General features: G+C 45.1%; 1 protein-coding gene across 6 annotated transcripts in view; it reads left to right on the top strand.

Annotated features, from left to right (window-relative positions):
• Positions 1-20,273, top strand: part of MSL2 (MSL complex subunit 2) — a 359,130-nt gene that overhangs the window by 263,966 nt on the left and 74,891 nt on the right. For 3 of the 6 annotated variants that reach the window (XM_033957915.1, XM_033957913.1, XM_033957914.1), the window contains one exon: positions 8,148-8,210. The exons of 2 other annotated variants lie outside the window; for them this stretch is intronic. Coding sequence is in view for 2 of the 4 variants with exons in the window: in XM_033957913.1 (XP_033813804.1) it covers positions 8,153-8,210 (58 nt within the window). In the remaining 2 variants the exon portion in view is untranslated. Of the gene's footprint in view, positions 1-8,147; positions 8,211-13,907; positions 13,989-20,273 lie in introns of those variants that run through there. One more of the 6 variants, XM_033957917.1, reaches the window with a different exon arrangement.

A 20,273-nucleotide genomic window follows, 5' to 3' on the forward strand; every position in this document is an offset into this window, starting at 1 on the left:
GCCACATTACCGTAAAGATGTACTTCGAGGTGAGTCAGTCCAGCGAATGTACACTAGGATGGTCTCCGGACTCAAGGGTCTCTCATACGAGGAAAGACTGGGCAAGTTGCAGCTCTACTCTCTAGAGGAGCGCAGGGAGAGGGGTGACATGATTGAGACATTTAAGTACGTCACAGGTCGTGTCGAGGTGGAAAACGACATATTCTTTCCTAAGGGACCTTCAGTCACAAGGGGGCACCCGCTCAAACTCAGAGGAGGGAGATTTGGTGGTGACACCAGGAAGTATTTCTTTACAGAAAGGGTGGTGGATCACTGGAACAAACTACCGGTGCAGGTGATCAAGGCCACTAGCGTGCTCGACTTTAAGAATAAATGGGACATCCACGTGGGATCTCTACGTGGGTCGAGCAGCACTCTGACTTAATGGGGTGGGACAGTAGAGTGGGCAGACTTGATGGGCTATAGCCCTTTTCTGCCGTCATCTTTCTATGTTTCTATGTTTCTAAACATAGAAACATGACGGCAGATAAAGGCCAAATAGTCCATCTAGTCTGCCCATCCGCACTAATCGTTTTTCTTTCTCTCTCTGAGAGATCTAATGTGCCTATCCCAGATCCTGTTTCCACCCCCTCTTCCGGGAGACACTGGATGCTCAATAGGGGACTGGATGAGTTGCATAGCTGTAGCAATGTCCTGCACGTCTATGCAGATTCCCAGCAGCTGGCGCCAAATGTGTTCATACAACTCACTTAACCCCTCCCTCATCTGCTGTGTATCCTGGAAGAATTGGCACAGCATGTCAGTTTGTTCTCTCTAGTTGTCAAGCCACTGGCATAGGCACTGCAGCTTCTGCTGCCTGTAGTCAGCCATGTTCATGTTGCGACCCAGTAGCTTCTGGGCCATATGGAGAAGCTGCTGCGTTTTTTGCATGGCTGTCCTCCAGGCAGGGTAGGCAAATTCACTAGCCTCATTTGGCTCCCTGCCATTATCTGAGACCGGCTGGAGGGGGAGAGGAGACAAGGGGATCTTCTCCAGCTGTTTGGCCTCTCCCATTATGCTTGCTGCCACCTCTGCTTCTGCATGTGCTTCACTAAGTTCCTATCCATCCTCTCTGTGCCTGGCTCGCCCCCGGTTGCTGGGGGACTTTCCGGCCCTGCAACCTTTGCTGTTTGTTGGGCCACTGACATGGCTACTAGTTCCCGGGTCTGGCTCCAAGTTGTCCCCTTCTGCAAAGAGAAAAGGGAGGAGATGTAGGTCCTAGCCATCTGTTACCAGTCACCAGCATTCCTGTTTTTGCCTCTCCGGGTACCCATCCAGTCCTCAACTTGAGAAACAGTGCCAATATCATGCACCCCAAGGATGTCTGGCATTACATGTACAATTGCCAGAACCAAATGTGAAGGCGGATTGTGTTCCTCAGAGGCCAAAGTGCCTAACAGCAACACATCAAGGTAAAGAATGATAGAAGGAAAGTGGTAGGGCTGTTGGGAACACAGATGTGAGGTGAAGGTGTGCACAGTGATTGGAGAGGGGTTAGGGTGAGAAGAGTTGGCCAGTGGCAGGTACAGGGACACAGCATTTGGTTAGGCACAGTGCCAGTCAGTTGCCACAGGTTCCCACATCCTGTTGCACCCATGAGCTATGTGCTTTGCTGTTCAACCAGTCAGAAGGGACCCTGGCCCATGCTCCACCGACTTTAGGACTTTGCCCCTCAAATGGGTGCCCTAGAAATGAGCCCCCATTGCCTGGAGGAGTGGGTGCAACAGAGGGGGGCACACACAACCTGGCTTCCATCCCCCAAACATACCTGACTCCTGTTCTGCAGTTGAAGTGTTTAGGGCGCCAATACAATGGATGTTTGCCTGAGGAAGGTGGGTGTGGACCATCTGCTCTACGGGGGAGAGACCTGAAATGTTGGCTCCCGAAGCTGTTTTTCCAGCTTAATGGTGGACAGCCCTCTTGAGCTGTCTCTATTTGCATTTGCAGTCCTCTGACCCTGTTGTGGTGGACTGCATTCAGCACTCACAAATGGCAGCCTACTTTTTGCCCTTTGTGTAGGTACAGAGTTTCTGTCCCTTGGGACAAACAAACATGTGGTGTGCTTTTATGAGGGTGAATCAAAAATTAGAGGCAGTTGTTAAATTAGGCAATAACCAGAACTGAGCTAGTGAAATGCAACATATGTACTCATACATTGCCTGTTGGATAGTTTGTCGACGTACATTGCAATGCTCGACCTTTAGTCGTGTGATAGCCTCGAGGTCAGAAACATGGATGCTCCATTGCAAAGATTGCACCATCAAAGAAAAATGTGCAGTAGTGTACTTTGGGCAGAGGTAGTGACACATGGAAATTCACCATCGGATATTGACTCAGTATGGACATAGCACCATGAATCAACAAAAGCTTTATGAGTAGTAAAAAGGTTTAAAGCGGGAAGAACAGGTGTGACTGAAGGTCGTTCTGGTCACTGATGAACATCACACACACAAGAACACATTGACAGAGCAAATACCTTGATTAGAGAAGATCGACAGTTAACAGTGTCTCAATTGGTTGCAAATTTGGATATTAGCTATAGGTCTCCATTTGCCATAATGCATGATGACTTGGGATATAGGAAAATCTGTGCACAACAGGTTCCTAAACAACTTACTGATTTGCACAAGAAAAAACATGTGAAGGTTGTGACCCAGTTCCTGAGAAGATATGAAGAAGGTCCAAGTATTTTTGAGAAAACTGTCACCAGTGACAAGACATGGGTGCATCACTGCAATCCAGAGAGCAAAAGACAAAGCATGAAGAAGTAAGGGAAGCGGTGCTCACCTGGCTTTGGGAGCCGCTGAAAAACTTCTTCTCTGCAGGAATGCAGAAGCTATACAACAAATGTGTTGTCTTGCATGGTGACTGTGTGGAAAAGTGATATGCTCAATTGCTCACAGTTGCTTCTATTAAAGCCGTTAAAAGTATCTTGCTTTTACTTTTTAATTTATCCTCGTATCTCCTTCAAAAAAAGTTCGAGAGGAGATCCAGGAAACTACAGACCGGTACCGGGAAACTACAGACCGGTACCGGGAAACTACTGACCTCGGTACTGGGAAAGATGATAGAGGCACTGATAAAGGACTGCATCATTGATCACCTTGACGGACACAAGCTGATGAGGACCAGTCAGCATGGCTTCAGCAAAGGATGATCTTACTTGACGAACTTGCTGCACTTTTTCGAGGGGGTAAACAGGCAGATAGACAAGGGTGACCCGGTCGACATTGTATATCTGGATTTTCAGAAGGTGTTCGACAAGGTTCTACATGAACGACTACTTCTGAAAATTGCGAGCCATGGAATTGAGGGTGAAATACTCACATGGATTAAAAACTGGCTAGTGGATAGGAAACAGAGAGTGGGGGGTAAATGGACAATACTCAGACTGGAAGAGCGTCGCCAGTGGGGTGCCACAGGGCTCGGTACTTGGACCCGTGCTCTTCAACACATTCATAAATGATCTGGAAATGGGTACGACGAGTGAGGTGATTAAATTTGCAGACGATACGAAGTTATTCAGAGTAGTGAAGATGCAGGGTGATTGTGAAGATCTACAACGCGACATAACCACGCTCGAGAAAAGGGCAGCGACATGGCAAATGAGGTTCAACGTGGATAAATGTAAGGTAATGCATGTCGGTATCAAAAATCCCATACACGAATACAAGATATCCGGGGCGGTACTTGGAGAGCCCCCCCCCCCAAGGAAAGAGACCTGGGAGTACTGGTCGACAAGTCAATTAAGCCGTCTGCGCAGCGGCGACAAAAAGGGCGAACAGAATGTTAGGAATGATTAAGAAGGGGATCACAAACAGATCGGAGAAGGTTATCATGCCGCTATACCGGGCCCTGGTGCGTCCTCACCTGTTAAACTGCGTCCAGCACTGGTCGCCGTACATGAAGAAGGACACGGTACTACTTCAAAGGGTCCAGAGAAGAGCGACTAAAATGGTTAAGGGATTAGAGGTGTTGCTGTATAGTGAGAGATTAGGGAAGCTGGGACTGTTCTCCCTTGAAGAGAGGAGACTAAGAGGAGACATGATCGAAACATTCAAGATAATGAAGGGAATAGACTTAGTAGATAAAGACAGGTTGTTCACCCTCTCCAAGGTAGAGAGAACGAGAGGGCACTCTCTGAAGTTAAAAGGGGATAGATTCCGTATGAGCGTAAAGAAATTCTTCTTCATCCAGAGAGTGGTGGAGAACTGGAATGCTCTCCCGGAGTCTGTTATAAGGGATTCAAGACAAGGTTAGAAAAGTTCCTGCTGAACCGGAACAAACGCAGGTAGGGCTGGTCTCAGTTAGGGCACAGGTCTTTGACCTGGGGGCCACCGCGTGTGCGGACTGCTGGGCATGATGGACTACTGGTCTGACCCAGCAGCGGCAATTCTTTTGTTCTTATGTTCCTAATCTAATCTAATCTAAGGCTTGGCTTTATATACCGAGACATCATTCCAAGACAGCTCAACTCGGTTTACAATAGTTAATTTAACAAATAAAAACCATAAAGAATAAGACTAAGTTTCGGAAGATTAATTTTCAAACTATTTAGCAAATAAAGTGGTTTTTAAAGATTTATGAAAAAATTGAAATAAACCAGAACTCCTTAAAAGAAATGGAAGATCATTCCAAAGTTGAGAGAACTTAAAAATCAGAGATTGACTAAAAATCTTGACTCCTTTAATCCCTTTCTTGGAAGGAAGAGATAATTTAAATTGATTACCTCTTCCAAAGGAGAATCTGTAAACGTTCCAAGATAAAGAAAGGAGAGGAGTAAAGATACCGTATAGGATTTTTTATTTATTTATTTATAAGTTTCCAAATTTACAATTCAAGATTAAACTTGTACAGAAAGCAATTTAAACAAAGAAAAACAAATTTTCCGAATATATAGAAAATAAATATTGCTTAATCGACTCAAGTCCACAATAAGATCCAAGATGTAATATGAACGGAATAATGAGAAAAATTAACATAAACATAAGAAGCATGATACACGATTAACTGATGTACAGGCATCTAATAAATTTTAAAGCCCTAATTTCTTTTCCTTCTCCAGGCGGGATAAAGAGAGATAAGCCATCAGCTGGTATGGCTCAAAGAAAACATATTTCTGAGAATTATACTGTATTATGCACTTGCATGGGCGACGAAGATAAAAAGTCACCCCGAGAGCTAGAACTCCTGATTTTAATAAGAGAAATTCTTTTCTTCGCTTTTGTGTGTCTCTTGCCAAGTCAGGAAACATTTGTATCTTAAAGTCCAAAAACTTTTTTCCTTATTTTTAAAGAAAAGTCTCAAACGCCAATTTTTGTCCAAAGTAAGACCTAGAGTCACTATTAATGTTGGTATAGCACTTTCCTTATTAGATAGCTCAAGTAAAGCTGATACATCGATTGGACCTTGGTTTCTATCCTGTTGTTGATTTTGATTTTTATTTGGCAAGTAATAAACCTGTGTGAATGGAGGCAATTGATCTTCAGACACTTCTAATATCTCCAGCAGGTAGCGCTTTAACATTTCTCGTGGGGTAACGTGTGATTCGAGGAAAATTAATCAATCTAAGATTGTTACTCCTGGAGAAATTCTCAAATGTCTCTATTTTCCTTCTTAAATTAACATTGTCCTTCATTAATATCTCTTGAATTAGTTTAGAAGATTTGAGTTCATCTTTAATATTTTGGATATTTATTTTTGATTCACCCAGGTCCTGTTTTATTTGAACAATTTCCTTCTCTTGGGTTTTTATCTTTCCTTCAATCTGCAGATGATTAGTATTCACAGTTCTAACTAAATTGGCAACCAGATCTCACAAAGCGTCCAAAGTTACTTCTTGGGGCTTTACAATATTAAGAGATTGCAAGTCTAATGCTGTAAGGTTCTGCTCACCATCCAAAGGTTCCACTTCTCTTCCTCTCTCCTGGGTCAGCTCTGACCCTGATGTTACTCCATCCTCGTTCATACTCAGGCTCCAGTGGAAACCCTGGGAGCCTGAGTTGGTGTCGGCCACACCATCCCCAGCAACCTCCGGGGGAGACCGCGAGTCAACTTCCGGCTGCCTCTCAACCCCCGGGGAACTGGTGGCCCGAGGATTAGGGGGAGGTGCTCTCCCGTCGGGACTCAGAGTGGTCTCGAAGGCCCGCAGAGACGCCTCCATTCCATTCCCCGGAAGCGTCTCGGGCAAGAGCATCACCGACGAAACTGAGGCGCCTTGCATCTGCCTCAGCGAATCCTCGATATTACTGAAGGCAGCTGCTCCGGAGTGTCACAAGGTTCCAGCGGCGCTCTTTCCTCTCCTCTTCGGCATAGCTGGGTATGTAATTCGACGAGACAGTGTCAAAATAAAATTTTGAAGGAAAATCTTTTACAGGCGGTAGCTCAGTGAACCGCAACTGCTGCCATCTTGGCTTCTAACCTACCATGTAGGATTTTAAAGACAACACAAGCACATTTTAATTGAACTCTAAAATAAACTGGGAGCCAATGGAGACTCTGAAGCAACGGAGTCACGTGATCAAATTTACGTTTCCCAAAGATCAATTTCGCAGCAGTATTTTGCAGTGCTGTGGAGTCGGAGTCGAGGAGTCGGAATCGGAGGAAATATCGGGTACCTGGAGTCGGAGTCTGAAGTACAAAAAACTGAGGAGTCGGAGTCGGAACATTTATCTACCGACTCCATTTTTGAACTTGGCATGCCAATCACGAGCGATTCTTTCAGCTATAGCACCCACTATATACACAGCACAAATGTTGCGAGCAGCTTCTGCGGCCTTAGAACCTTGATTAAAAGCAAAAAGAAGGTGGTGTCGAAAATGCTCATTTCTCTCAACTTGACATTCCATTTTAACGATCTGAAAATTAACCAGTGCTGTGGAGTCGGAGTCGAGGAGTCAGAGTCGGAGGAAATTTCGGGCACCTGGAGTCGGAGTCTGAAGTACAAAAAACTGAGGAATCGGGGTCGGAACATTTATCTACCGACTCCACAGCCCTGGTATTTTGAATTAGTTGCAATCTATAAAGACAAGTTTTTGTGATACTGAGGTAGATAACATTGCAATAATCGAGACGAGATAATATAATTGAACTAATATGGAAAAATGTCGATGATGAAAGAGATGTCTAACTTTCCTCAATAAACGCAGGTTAAAGAAGCATTTCTTGACCACAGAGTTAATTTGATCTTTAAAAGAGAAAGAGGAGTCAAGGAGGACTCCCAAAACCTTAGCAGAAAACTCAATCTGTAGAGAGGATCCAGAAACCAAAGCTACAGAAAGAGGAAGACAATCCAATTTTAGGCCTAACCATAATAATTTGTTTTTAGTTGTATTAAGCTTCAACCGTACAGACTGTGCCCAGACTTGAAGTTTTGATATACAGAGATTTACTTTGGATATTAGGTCAATAGTGCCCGGATCTATCTCTATCAGTATGAAAATGTCATCTGCATAAGTGAATAAAGTTTCCCAGGATGACAACTTAAGGATATTCAAGGTAGTCATGTAAAGATTGAATAAAATTGGAGAAAGTGAAGAACCCTGAGGAACCCCACAGAGAGGCTGCCAGGAGTTAGAAGTTCACTGAATAAGAAAGGTACAAAAGAAATTTAGAGAACCAGTTCAAAACTGCCTGGTGGAGACCAATGTCTGAAAACAATTGAAGAAGAATACCATGATGGACTACATTGAACGCTGCTGAAAGATCAAACTGAAGTAGAATAGAATATTTATTTTGGAGACTGATTTGTTGAATTTTTGAAAGAACATCTCAATTTCAGCATCAGAGAAATTGACCTTGAAGTTAATAGGCTGGGGCTGCTTTTTTGAGCATATCTCTAGTGAAACTGTAAAGATGTGAAATCCTATTCATGGTGTTTTATATAGCCGTTTCTGGGCGTCTTAGCTGCAAGTGTTAATATGTTAGGGAGATGGATGTCACACGTTTTGATTATGACTCAGTTGGGAAGCCGTTTATCAGAGATCCTGCTCCTTGGCCACTATTTTTGCTTCCTCAAATCACCTGAATGCCTACGCTCTGAGAGGGATTTTCAGAGTTAGTTTATGTGCCATGTATTTCAGATAGCAATCTGCATTCTGTCTCCACAGGTTAGATGCCTGATCCTGGCGATGCAATGAACCTGACGGGCCCTCTGCCGTTCCTGTCTTCAGGTAAGCTACCACCCCTGATCAGATCGGTCCCTCCCTGGGCTTTGGATAGGAGCTGGTCCAGCTTAATTGCAGGACCTAGAAGCTAGATAGATGCTACAGCCACTGGTACAGGGAAGCTGTGAACCTTGATCCCTGTGCTGCCTCCCTCTATCCCCCTTGGTATGTTCTTGTCTACTCCTGCACTACTTGCCTCCCCTGTTGGGTGTCCTAGACACCTCTTATACTACCTCCCTCCCCTGTTGGGCGTCCTGGGCCTGCTCCCATTGTTTGTCCTTGCCTCCTGTTCATTAAAGGCATTGCAGGGATCTCTCCCGATCTCTGGGCCCTCTCCACTGAACTAAGAAGAGTTGTGGTCTGCTCCACCCCCCAGTTGACTCTGCTTACTCTTGCAGTCCATGCTGTCCCAGTTGTCACGGTGGCCTTGGTTGAGATGCTCACAGATGGCTGCAAACTTATTCCCCTTGCTATAGGGCCATTCTAGCTGCTGTCCACTTCATTTCCTTGTGTTCTGGCCTCCTGAACACTGAGTAGATTCTTTCCGCTGCCTAGGCATACCTGCTGGTCTGTTCCTGAGTGGTTGCTATGGTGGGCCAACAGACTTGTCTATAGTTATTCCTTGCTTTACTGTTCATGTCTCTATCCCCATCTGTGCCCATTCCCTGCCATTGCTCCCTTCAGCTGCGCACGTATTAACATTCAGAGATCTATCTGTTAGCATACCCTGTTCCACATGAGATTACATTGTTCATCTCTGTATTGGTTAATTGAAAGGTGGTATCTGTTGACATCACTTTTGACATGTGATATATAATGTCAGATGTTAATCATCTGTATGTATTCTTTGAAAGCTAATATTTCTCCTGAGAATTGTATTCCTAGTGGAATCGTCGCAACTGCGCATTGCAGAATTTGCGCAGAATTCCCTAGGGACACAGAATTAATTGTGGTTTGCGCATGATTTTGGCACTCCCTCTCTGTGGTCTGATTGGATCTGAACTCCGTCTCTGCAGCCCAAATCGTTGTTGGTGACATCTTTGGGCAACCTGGGTGGGCTCTGCAGGTTTCCTTCTATCGTGTTCCTGCCCTTAATGATGTCACTTTTTTCTTCAGGCAGGACCGCGGTAGAGGAAAGCCTGCAGAGTTGGTACTAGGTTGCTTAAATCAGCGTCCCTGAGGTATACAGGATGAATTGAGAACAGTGGGGAGAGATTGAGAAGTGCTGGCTGGGGAGGATAGGGTGATAGATGTTGACTTGGTGGGGGGGCAGGGGTGAGAGATGTTGACTTGTGCGGGTGGGCAGGGATGAAAGATGTCGACTGAATGGGGGAAAGGCGTGTGAGAGATGCAAGATCAAGTCATCTATTTTAGACAATCTGCGCCTACTGTTTAGTAAGGGCCTTAATGCCCTGGTTATGCAATTTGATATGAGTTCTGCCTTTGATCTGGTAGACCACGGGAAACTGCTGCAATGCCTAGACGCCATTGGTATCGAGGTGCTGAATTGGTTCCGTGGCTTCCTTATGTCCCGCACTTATCAAGTACGTTTTAATTATGAACTTTCAGATACCTGGAACAATCCATCCGGTGTGCCACAAAGGTCTCCGCTATCTCCATTGCTCTTCAACGTCTACATGTCGTCACTAGGCACGCAGCTAACCCAGTTAGGGATAAAACTATTTAGTTATGCAGATGATTTTACGATCATCATCCCATTCGTTAATTCTATCTCTGAAACTATTCCTAAAGCTTCAGAAGCCATAAACGTGATGGAGCACTGGATGACAACCTTTAGGCTCAAACTTAATTCAGAAAAGACAACTTTCTTCGTTGCTTCACCACATCCGCTTGACACCAAATCACCACTATGTATCAATAATCTTAATTACCCTATCCAACCTACCATAAAGATACTAGGTGTAACGTTGGATCAGTGACTAACCATGAGAGACCAGGTGGACTCCTTGATCAGAAAGGGATTTTTCACCCTCTGGAAACTCAGATCCATTAAAGCTTATTTCGATACAGCGGCATTCAGAACCCTAGTCCAATCCCTCGTACTGAGTCTACTTGACTACTGTAACATCGCCTATTTAGCAATTTCCCAAAAGAACATGCAGCGTTTACAATTGATGCAAAATGCAGCGGTCAAACTGATCTTTGGGCTGAGGAAGTTTGACCACGTGACACCCTACTACCGGCAGCTGCATTGGCTGCCAATGGAGGCGCGCGTAAAGTTTAAATTTGCCTGCTTCTGCTTCAAAGCACTACACGGACTTGCCCCTAAATATATAACTGACCTTTTCGTCTTCTCAGCCAACAGACACAAGAGAAGCTCACATTCCAACTTCGTTTCCCCCCCCAGTGAGAGGTTGTAAACTGAAAAAACACCATGAACATCTTCTCTCGCACCAAGCAGCATCATGGGGTAAAGACCTAGAACAATTGCTTTCGCCCACTACTTATGAAGAATTTAGGAAACGTCTGAAAACACACCTGTTCCTAAAGTATCTAGACAACTGATCCTCTCTTCTCTCTCCCCTCTATAGCGATTAACTTGTTCTATTGTTCACTCTCTCCTCAAAAATGGATTTCCTGTCCTATTAACCCTCTTTCTTCCTCCCCTCTTAAAGTCAATCAATTTGTACCTTTGCTTAATCTTTGTAAACTGCATAGAACTTCACGGTATTGCGGTATATAAGCTGTTATTATTATTATTATTATTATTATCTAAGGGTGACGCTACTCACCAGGAACTGGAAACTTTCTCAGAATTTATGAAATATTTGTGGAATGCCTTTCAGGGTAGCCGTGCTTCCCTTGTGCAGTCCCGCTCTGCCTCTGACTTGTCTCTCAGCAGTTTTGCTTCTTTAGGCATGTCCTTTTCTCAGTCAGCCGCTGTTTGAGTTAGCTGACCCTGATTTGGGCGATATTTATGATGATCAGTTTGTGGACTCATTATTTTCTGGGATGCTCTTCCCATGGCAGGGGACTCAGGATCTTCTGGATCTTCGGATCCTTCTATGGCTTTAGAACCTGGGGATAATCCCAGGGTCATTTCTAAGAGGTTACATCCTTAGCCACTTTCAAATCTAACTTTAAAACATTCCTGTTCAAAGATGCCTTCGAATTTTGATCGTCCTTGTAAGGGTGTTTACATACATATTAGACCTGCTGTTATGCTGGTCTCTGTTTTCCCTACCTTTTTTTTTTCCTTTTTTGTTCTTTTCTATCTAATTATTGTAGTTCCTCCCCTTCTCCTTTCGTACCAGTCAGTCACTGTTTTTAATGTATGATTCATGTTTATCTGTTGTAGGTTTTGATGTATTATTCTTTTGTATGTATCCCCTGTTATTTTAACTTTGTAAAACCTCCTTGAAGCCTGATTAGGTGATATATCAAATTTTAATAAACGATAAACTTGATAGAAGGTCCTTATGGCTTCGCCACTGGACAGCAGTGTCTAAACAACATCTGGTGAAGCTTCCTTCTAAAAGCCATTTGTTATTTGGTGAAGACTTGGAGAAGTTGGTTTAGGATTTCAGAGATTCTGAGTCCCAGTGCCTCTCGGATGATAATCCTAAGGGATCCTTTAAGATTTTGCAAGCTTGCCCTTGCTTTAGGGAGATAGAGTGATATATGCCAGCGAAACCTCCTTATAATCAAAAATCTAAGATTTCCCAGAAACATTCCTTTTGTTCTGACAAACAGTCCGCCTCCCGGCTGTCCACTCTACGCAATGATGAGATATTGGTTCACTCCACTGACTGCATTAGGAGAAGGCTGTCTCACTTTTTGTCAGAGTGGACCATGATTATGTCAAATCAGTGGGTCCTAGATATTGTTCAAGAAGATTACAAATTAGAGTTATCCTCTCCTGTCGCAGATTCATTCTTGGTCTCTCCTTATGTGTGCTCTGCCAAAAGAGTGGCAGTACAGCACACTCTGACTTCCTTGATAGAGCTGGGAGTGGTTATTCCGATTCCTCCCGAGGAGAGAGACCAGAGAAGATATTCTGTTGACTTCATTGTCCTGGAGAAAGGGGGCTCCATCAGACAAGTTCTAGATCTCAAGAAGATCAATCAGTTTTTGAGTGTCAGCCATTTTTGCATAGAAACAGATCAGTTATTGCGGTAGTGCAACTTAGGATTTCTGATGGCACTCAGTCTCAAGGAGGCTTACTTGCATATTCCCATCTGACCTCCGCAACAGAGATATCTGCGTTTTACCATTCTTGACTAACATTTTCAGTTTTGGACCATGCCATTAAATCTCACCACAGCTCTCCATATGTTCTCCAAAGTGATGGTAGTGGTAGCAGCCTTTCTCAGAAGGGAGGGGATCCAAGTTCACCTATATCTGAACGACTGATTAATTTGGGCATCTTCACAATAGACGAGCTATTAGATGATGGATCAGGTAATTTCTCTTCTCCAGTTGTTAGGTTGGGCCATAAACTTGTCCAAGAGTTCTTTGAGCCTGTCTCAGACTTTAGAACAGGGGTCTCAAAGTCCCTCCTTGAGGGCCGTAATCCAGTCGGGTTTTCAGGATTTCCCCAATGAATATGCATGAGATCTATGGTACATGCACTGCTTTCAATACATATTCATTGGGGAAATCCTGAAAACCCGACTAGATTGCGGCCCTCTAGGAGGGCTTTGAGATCCCTGCTTTAGAACATCTGGGAGTTCGCTTTGATCTGTGCAGGGGAAGGTCTTCCTTCTGGAAATCCATGTGTCAGAAGTTGAAGTCACAAGTTCTAAGCATTCTCCAGACTCCAATCCTGTGTGTATGGGATTACATTCAAGTCCTGGGGTCCATGGTCGCGACCTTGGAAGTAGTGCCATGGGTGAACTTTCACACGAGACCTCTACAACAGTCCCTCTTGATCCAGTGGTATCATAATCCTGAGATAGCAGGTTTGCTGGATTACTCATGCCTACTACAGTTTATCCAGGTGGCTACAGAATCTGTCTCCTCCGGGGGATACCTCTTGTGTCTTCAGGCTTGATCATAGTCATCATAGATGCAAGCCTGATGGGATGGGGAAAGGGGCGCATTGCTTGCACCATTCAGTGCAGGGCACCTGGAATCAAGAGGAGAGTCAATGGCCCATCAACCGCCTAGAATTGAGAGCAGCACGTAAGTCCTGTCTAGCCTTTCAGTCTTTGGTGAAGGGCAGGGTAACCAAAGTCCTGTCTGACAATGTCACAACAGTGGCATATGTCAACAGGCTGGGGGGCACATGGAGCCATCAGCTGGTGGCAGAGGCTTCTCTAGGCAGCTCACATTAGCAGGAAAGTACAACATGTAAGCAGACTTTCTAAGCAGAAATGTGTTGAATCCAGGAAAATAGGAGCTTTTGAAGGACACATTCAAGTTCATCGTGCAGAAATAGGGACTTGCAGTTCCAAAGTTCCTCGCTTCTACAGCAGACGCAGGGAGTTTGTATCCGAGGGAGTCAATGCACTGGGTCAGCAGTGGCCTCTGGAATTTCTTCTTTATGTGTTTCCCCCCAGCTGATGATAAGCAGGGTTTTGCGTCGAATAGCTCAGTATACTGGAAAGGTAATTCTGTTAGCTTGGTATGCAGATCTCATGAGGCTTACGAAGGACAGACTGTTGAGTTTTCTGTTGTTACAGGATCTGTTGTCTCAGGGCCCCATCCTGATGGAAGATCCCTCTTGCTTTGTTCTTACAGCCTGGCTATTGAAAGGTTGAGACTAAGGTGGAAGAGATACTTGGAAGAAGTTATTGCCACTCTGCCACAGCTTATGTTCAGGTATGGCATGTATTCAATTTTTGGTGTAGGTAGCAGGGTGTTTTGCCGTTTTGAGCATCACTGCTTTCTTTCAGGTGGGCTTGTCCATAGGGTTGGCGTACAATTCCTTCCGGGTTCAGGTGGCAGCGATTGCATGCTATAGAGGGCGGATTTCTCATTCTTCCTTATCTTCGCAGCTGGGGTTCTTAAAGGAGTTCAGCACTTTCACTCTCCTCTACGAAAACCCTGTCCAGACTGGAGTCTTAATTTGGTACTCCGTGGTTTGCAGTGTCTGCTGTTTGAATTCTTGCAGAATTCAAAACAGCAGTCAGGGAGGCTAAATTCCTCATGGAGGAGTCTCTAGCAAAGAACATCCAGAAGGGAGATAAATCCTTCTTCAGGTATATCAGTGATAGAAGAAAAAACTCAGGCGGGATTGTTCGTCTTAGGAAACCAGACGGAGACTATGTGGAAAAGGATTCGGAAAAAGCCCAACTATTAAATGAATACTTCTGCTCAGTCTTCACCCGAGAAGCGCCAGGGCTTGGCCCTCAGCTACAGACAAGGGTTGGCTCAGTTGACCCGTTTAGTAACTTTGAGTTTACGCCCAGCAGTGTCTACGGTGAGCTGTCAAAGCTCAAGGTTAACAAAGCAATGGGGCCGGACAACCTGCACCCCAGGGTGCTTAGGGAGCTGAGTGATGTCTTGGCGGAGCCACTGTCCGCGCTCTTCAACCTCTCCCTTAGTACAGGCAGCGTCCCGTTGGACTGGAGGACGGCTAACGTCATTCTACTCCACAAGAAAGGCTCAAAGATGGAGACAGCAAACTACAGACCAGTGAGTCTAACATCGATAGTGAGCAAACTAATGGAAACTCTAATCAAACACCAATTAGATAAGATCCTGGATGAGGAGAATCTACGGGATCCCCGACAACATGGATTTACTAAGGAGAGATCCTGCCAATCCAACCTGATCAGCTTCTTTGACTGGGTAACGGGGAAGCTGGATATTGGGGAGTCCCTGGACATCGTGTACCTGGACTTTAGCAAAGCATTCGATAGCGTACCACACCGCAGGTTACTGAGCAAGATGAGTTCTATAGGATTAGGTAACACATTGACGAAATGGGTTGGGAGCTGGCTTGGAGGTAGGCTCCAAAGGGTGGTGGTGAACAGCACCCCCTCCGAAATGACGGAGGTGATTAGTGGAGTACCACAGGGCTCAGTCTTGGGCCCAATCCTATTCAACATCTTTATAAGAGACTTGGCAGAAGGGCTTCGAGGTAAAATAACATTATTCGCCGATGACGCCAAACTGAGTAATGTAGTGGGCAAATGCACAACAGACGAAGATTCAGTGCCCGACAACATGATGCACGACCTACTCCTACTGGAGCGATGGTCTAGGACATGGCAACTCAACTTCAATGCCAAAAAATGCAAAGTTATGCACCTGGGCAGCCAGAATCCATGCAAGTCTTATACCCTTAATGGCGAGATCCTAGCAAAAACGGTAGCAGAACGAGACTAGGGGGTAATCGTCAGTGAGGACATGAAGTCTGCCAATCAAGTGGAGCAGGCTTCGTCCAAGGCAAGACAAATAATGGGCTGCATACGAAGGGGTTTCGTCAGTCGTAAGGCGGAAGTCATTATGCCATTGTATAGATCCATGGTGAGGCCCCACCTGGAATACTGTGTGCAATTCTGGAGGCCGCATTATCGCAAGGATGTGCTGAGACTGGAGTCGGTGCAAAGAATGGCCACCCGGATGGTCTCGAGACTCAAGGATCTACCATACGAAAAACGGCTTGACAAATTACAGCTACACTCGCTCGAGGAGCGCAGAGAGAGGGGGGACATGATCGAGACGTTCAAGTATCTTATGGGCCGCATCGAGGCGGAGGAAGATATCTTCTTTTTCAAGGGTCCCACGACAACAAGAGGGCATCCGTTGAAAATCAGGGGCGGGAAACTACGAGGTGACACCAGGAAATTCTTTTTCACTGAAAGAGTGGTTGATCGCTGGAATAGTCTTCCACTATAGGTGATTGAGGCCAGCAGCGTGCCTGATTTTAAGGCCAAATGGGATCGGCACATGGGATCTATTCACAGGGCAAAGGTAGGGGAGGGACATTAAGGTGGGCAGACTAGATGGGCCGTGGGCCCTTACCTACCGTCTATTTCTATGTTTCTAAGGTCAAGAATCTCACGGTAAAGATGGTGTTTTTGGTCACTATGGTGTTAGCGCGCAGGGTTTGAGTTACAGGCTCCTTTGTTGAGATCTGTTCCTCCTTTTCTCTGAGGTGGGAGTATCAGTGCAGACAGTATCTTCCTTTTTACCCAAGGTAGTCTTGTCTTTCATGTGAATCGATACCGTTGTCTGCCATCTTTTCAGGGAGAGGATTATGGTTCTCAATTCTGTTTGTTGTGGCTGCTGAATATAGAAACATAGAAATAGACGGCAGATAAGGGCCCACGGCCCATCTAGTCTGCCCACCTTAATGTCCCTCCCCTACCTTTGCCCTGTGAATAGATCCCATGTGCCGATCCCATTTGGCCTTAAAATCAGGCACGCTGCTGGCCTCTATCACCTGTAGTGGAAGACTATTCCAACGATCAACCACTCTTTCAGTGAAAAAGAATTTCCTGGTGTCACTCCGTAGTTTCCCGCCCTTGATTTTCAACGGATGCCCTCTTGTTGTCGTGGGACCCTTGAAAAAGAAGATATCTTCCTCCGCCTCGATGCGGCCCGTAAGATACTTGAACGTCTCGATCATGTCTCCCCTCTCTCTGCGCTCCTCGAGCGAGTATAGCTGTAATTTGTCAAGCCGTTTTTCGTATGGTAGATCCTTGAGTCCCGAGACCATCCGGGTGGCCATTCTTTGCACCGACTCCAGTCTCAGCACATCCTTGCGATAATGCGGCCTCCAGAATTGCACACAGTATTCCAGGTGGGGCCTCACCATGGATCTATACAATGGCATAATGACTTCCGCCTTACGACTGACGAAACCCCTTCGTATGCAGCCCATGATTTGTCTTGCCTTGGACGAAGCCTGCTCCACTTGATTGGCAGACTTCATGTCCTCACTGACGATTACCCCCAAGTCTCGTTCTGCTACCGTTTTTGCTAGGATCTCGCCATTAAGGGTATAAGACTTGCATGGATTCTGGCTGCCCAGGTGCATAACTTTGCATTTTTTGGCATTGAAATTGAGTTGCCATGTCCTAGACCATCGCTCCAGTAGGAGTAGGTCGTGCATCATGTTGTCGGGCATTGAATCTTCGTCTGTTGTGCATTTGCCCACTACATTACTCAGTTTGGCGTCATCGGCGAATAATGTTATTTTACCTCGAAGCCCTTCTGCCAAGTCTCTTATAAAGATGTTGAATAGGATTGGGCCCAAGACTGAGCCCTGTGGTACTCCACTAATCACCTCCGTCATTTCGGAGGGGGTGCCGTTCACCACCACCCTTTGGAGCCTACCTCCAAGCCAGCTCCCAACCCATTTGGTCAATGTGTTACCTAATCCTATAGAACTCATCTTGCTCAGTAACCTGCGGTGTGGTACGCTATCGAATGCTTTGCTAAAGTCCAGGTACACGATGTCCAGGGACTCCCCAATATCCAGCTTCCCTGTCACCCAATCAAAGAAGCTGATCAGGTTGGATTGGCAGGATCTCCCCTTAGTAAATCCATGTTGTCGGGGATCCCGTAGATTCTCCTCATCCAGGATCTTATCTAATTGGTGTTTGATTAGAGTTTCCATTAGTTTGCTCACTATCGATGTTAGACTCACTGGTCTGTAGTTTGCTGTCTCCATCTTTGAGCCTTTCTTGTGGAGTGGAATGACGTTAGCCGTCCTCCAGTCCAACGGGACGCTGCCTGTACTAAGGGAGAGGTTGAAGAGCGCGGACAGTGGCTCCGCCAAGACATCACTCAGCTCCCTAAGCACCCTGGGGTGCAGGTTGTCCGGCCCCATTGCTTTGTTAACCTTGAGCTTTGACAGCTCACCGTAGACACTGCTGGGCGTAAACTCAAAGTTACTAAACGGGTCAACTGAGCCAACCCTTGTCTGTAGCTGAGGGCCGAGCCCTGGCGCTTCTCGGGTGAAGACTGAGCAGAAGTATTCATTTAATAGTTGGGCTTTTTCCGAATCCTTTTCCACATAGTCTCCGTCTGGATTCCTAAGACGTACAATCCCGCCTGAGTTTTTTCTTCTATCACTGATATACCTGAAGAAGGATTTATCTCCCTTCTGGATGTTCTTTGCTAGAGACTCCTCGATGAGGAATTTAGCCTCCCTGACTGCTGTTTTGACGGCTTTTGATTTGGCCAGGTAGTCTGCTCTAGAGTCCTGCTTCCCTGATTGTTTGTAAGAGATGAATGCTTTATTCTTCTCCTTGATCAGGTCTGAGATCTCCGCAGTAAACCACTGTGGCTTATTGTTCCTTCTCCGTTTACTTACTGATTTTACATAGCGGTTTGTTGCTTCTTGTATGGTTGCTTTCAAAGTCGACCACATGTCTTCCACGTTATCGGTTTCTTCTTGGTTTTGTAGCGCCTGGTGAATGAAGTCTCCCATTTCTTTGAAATTTGTGTCCTTGAATTTGAGGACTTTGGTTAGTGTAGTAGATTTAGTGAAACCTTTCCTGATATTGAACCATACCATGTTGTGGTCACTGGAGGCCAATGTGTCGCCCACCGAGACCTCTGTGACACTTTCTCCATTGGTAAGTATCAGGTCCAGTATTGCCTGATCCCTTGTCGGTTCCAACACCAGTTGGCTTGCTCCTTTCATAGAGTTTAATAGCCTCCTGCTGCTGCCGGAAGCAGAGGTAAGTGTAACCCAATCCACATCAGGCATGTTGAAGTCACCTAGCAATACTGTGTCCCCACGCAAGGTGATATTTTCTATATCTTCGATTATTTCCATATCCAGGTCATCCTGTTGTCTTGGGGGTCTGTAAATTACGCCAAGATACAAGCATTTGTCCTTCCCTCTGGCCAAATTAACCCAAAGGGATTCCCCAGTATACTGGACATCTGAGATTCTTGTGACCTTAATGTCATCTTTAGTATATAATGCTACACCCCCTCCCATCCTACCCTCTCTGTCCCGGCGAAGCAAGTTGTAACCCGGTATGACCATGTCCCACCCGTGGGAGTCTGTGAGCCAGGTTTCGGATATCGCCACCACATCCAGGTCGGCATTCCTTATTTCTGTTTCCAATTCCAGGATCTTGTTTCCTAAACTGTGTGCGTTGACGTACATAGCCCTCCATGTTATATTTTTGTTACGTCTCAGTGGGGATATTCCTGTTTGAGCTATTTGAACACCTTTAACATTGTTTGTGTTATTTGTGCTTTCCTGAGGCTCAGAACCACAATGTGTACTCCCCATATACCCAGAACTACAGAGTTCTCATGCACCATCTTCAGGTTACCAATGACTTTAGACATACTGATCATCTTTTTTGTGTTAGTTTTGGGGTGTAACAGGGGAGCGGCAGCTTCCAAAGCTTCAATGGCATGCTGGATAAGGGAAGCTGTTATTTCACCTTATGCACTTTGCCAACTGCATTGTATGCTCATTCTACCAGGGTGGTGGCCATATCCTGGGTAGAGACCAAAGGCTTTTTGTTGGAGGAAATTTGCAGAGCAGTGACTTGTTCCTGTGAGAAATTAAATTCATAATATAATGAATAATATAATGAATTAACTAATATATTTCTAATAGTGTTAATTATTGTAGAATGTAATTATATATAGAGACAGTAAGCTAAAGGTATTAACACAAAATGTAGGGAATAGATAACATAACACACACTAATAATGTGTGGTAATGCTAATTGAATAAACTAGTGTTAATTATTGCAAACTTTAGAGGTCTGCAGAAAAAAGAACAGAACTGGTAAATTGCTGAAGGACAGGAAGGGAGGGGGATGAGACATTCCTGAAAGAAATAATGCCTCCAGTAACTGTAAAGTGTGATGATCCTTCAATAAAACATAAGGGCTTTGTTGAAGTAATAAATCGAAGGACGCAGCGGGTAGCATAAGGGGTAAGCATGTGATAAGATTATTGGGTAACCATGGGAAATAGAAAATAGAGTTGGTGGTCCCAGAAATGAGGATGATGGGAGAGGTAAACAGAGGCGGGGAAGATGGAAGTATAGAGGGAAGCATTTGATAGATTGTGAACTGTTACTGCTCTAACCAATGAGCAGACAGGTAGGAGAGACTAAGAAATTTGTGGATTAACTATATAATGAGCTTTGTGTACTTGCTTTGCTTTTTTTGC

Source organism: Geotrypetes seraphini, chromosome 9, assembly GCF_902459505.1.
Source record: "Geotrypetes seraphini chromosome 9, aGeoSer1.1, whole genome shotgun sequence".
Classification (NCBI taxonomy): Eukaryota; Metazoa; Chordata; class Amphibia; order Gymnophiona; family Dermophiidae; genus Geotrypetes; species Geotrypetes seraphini.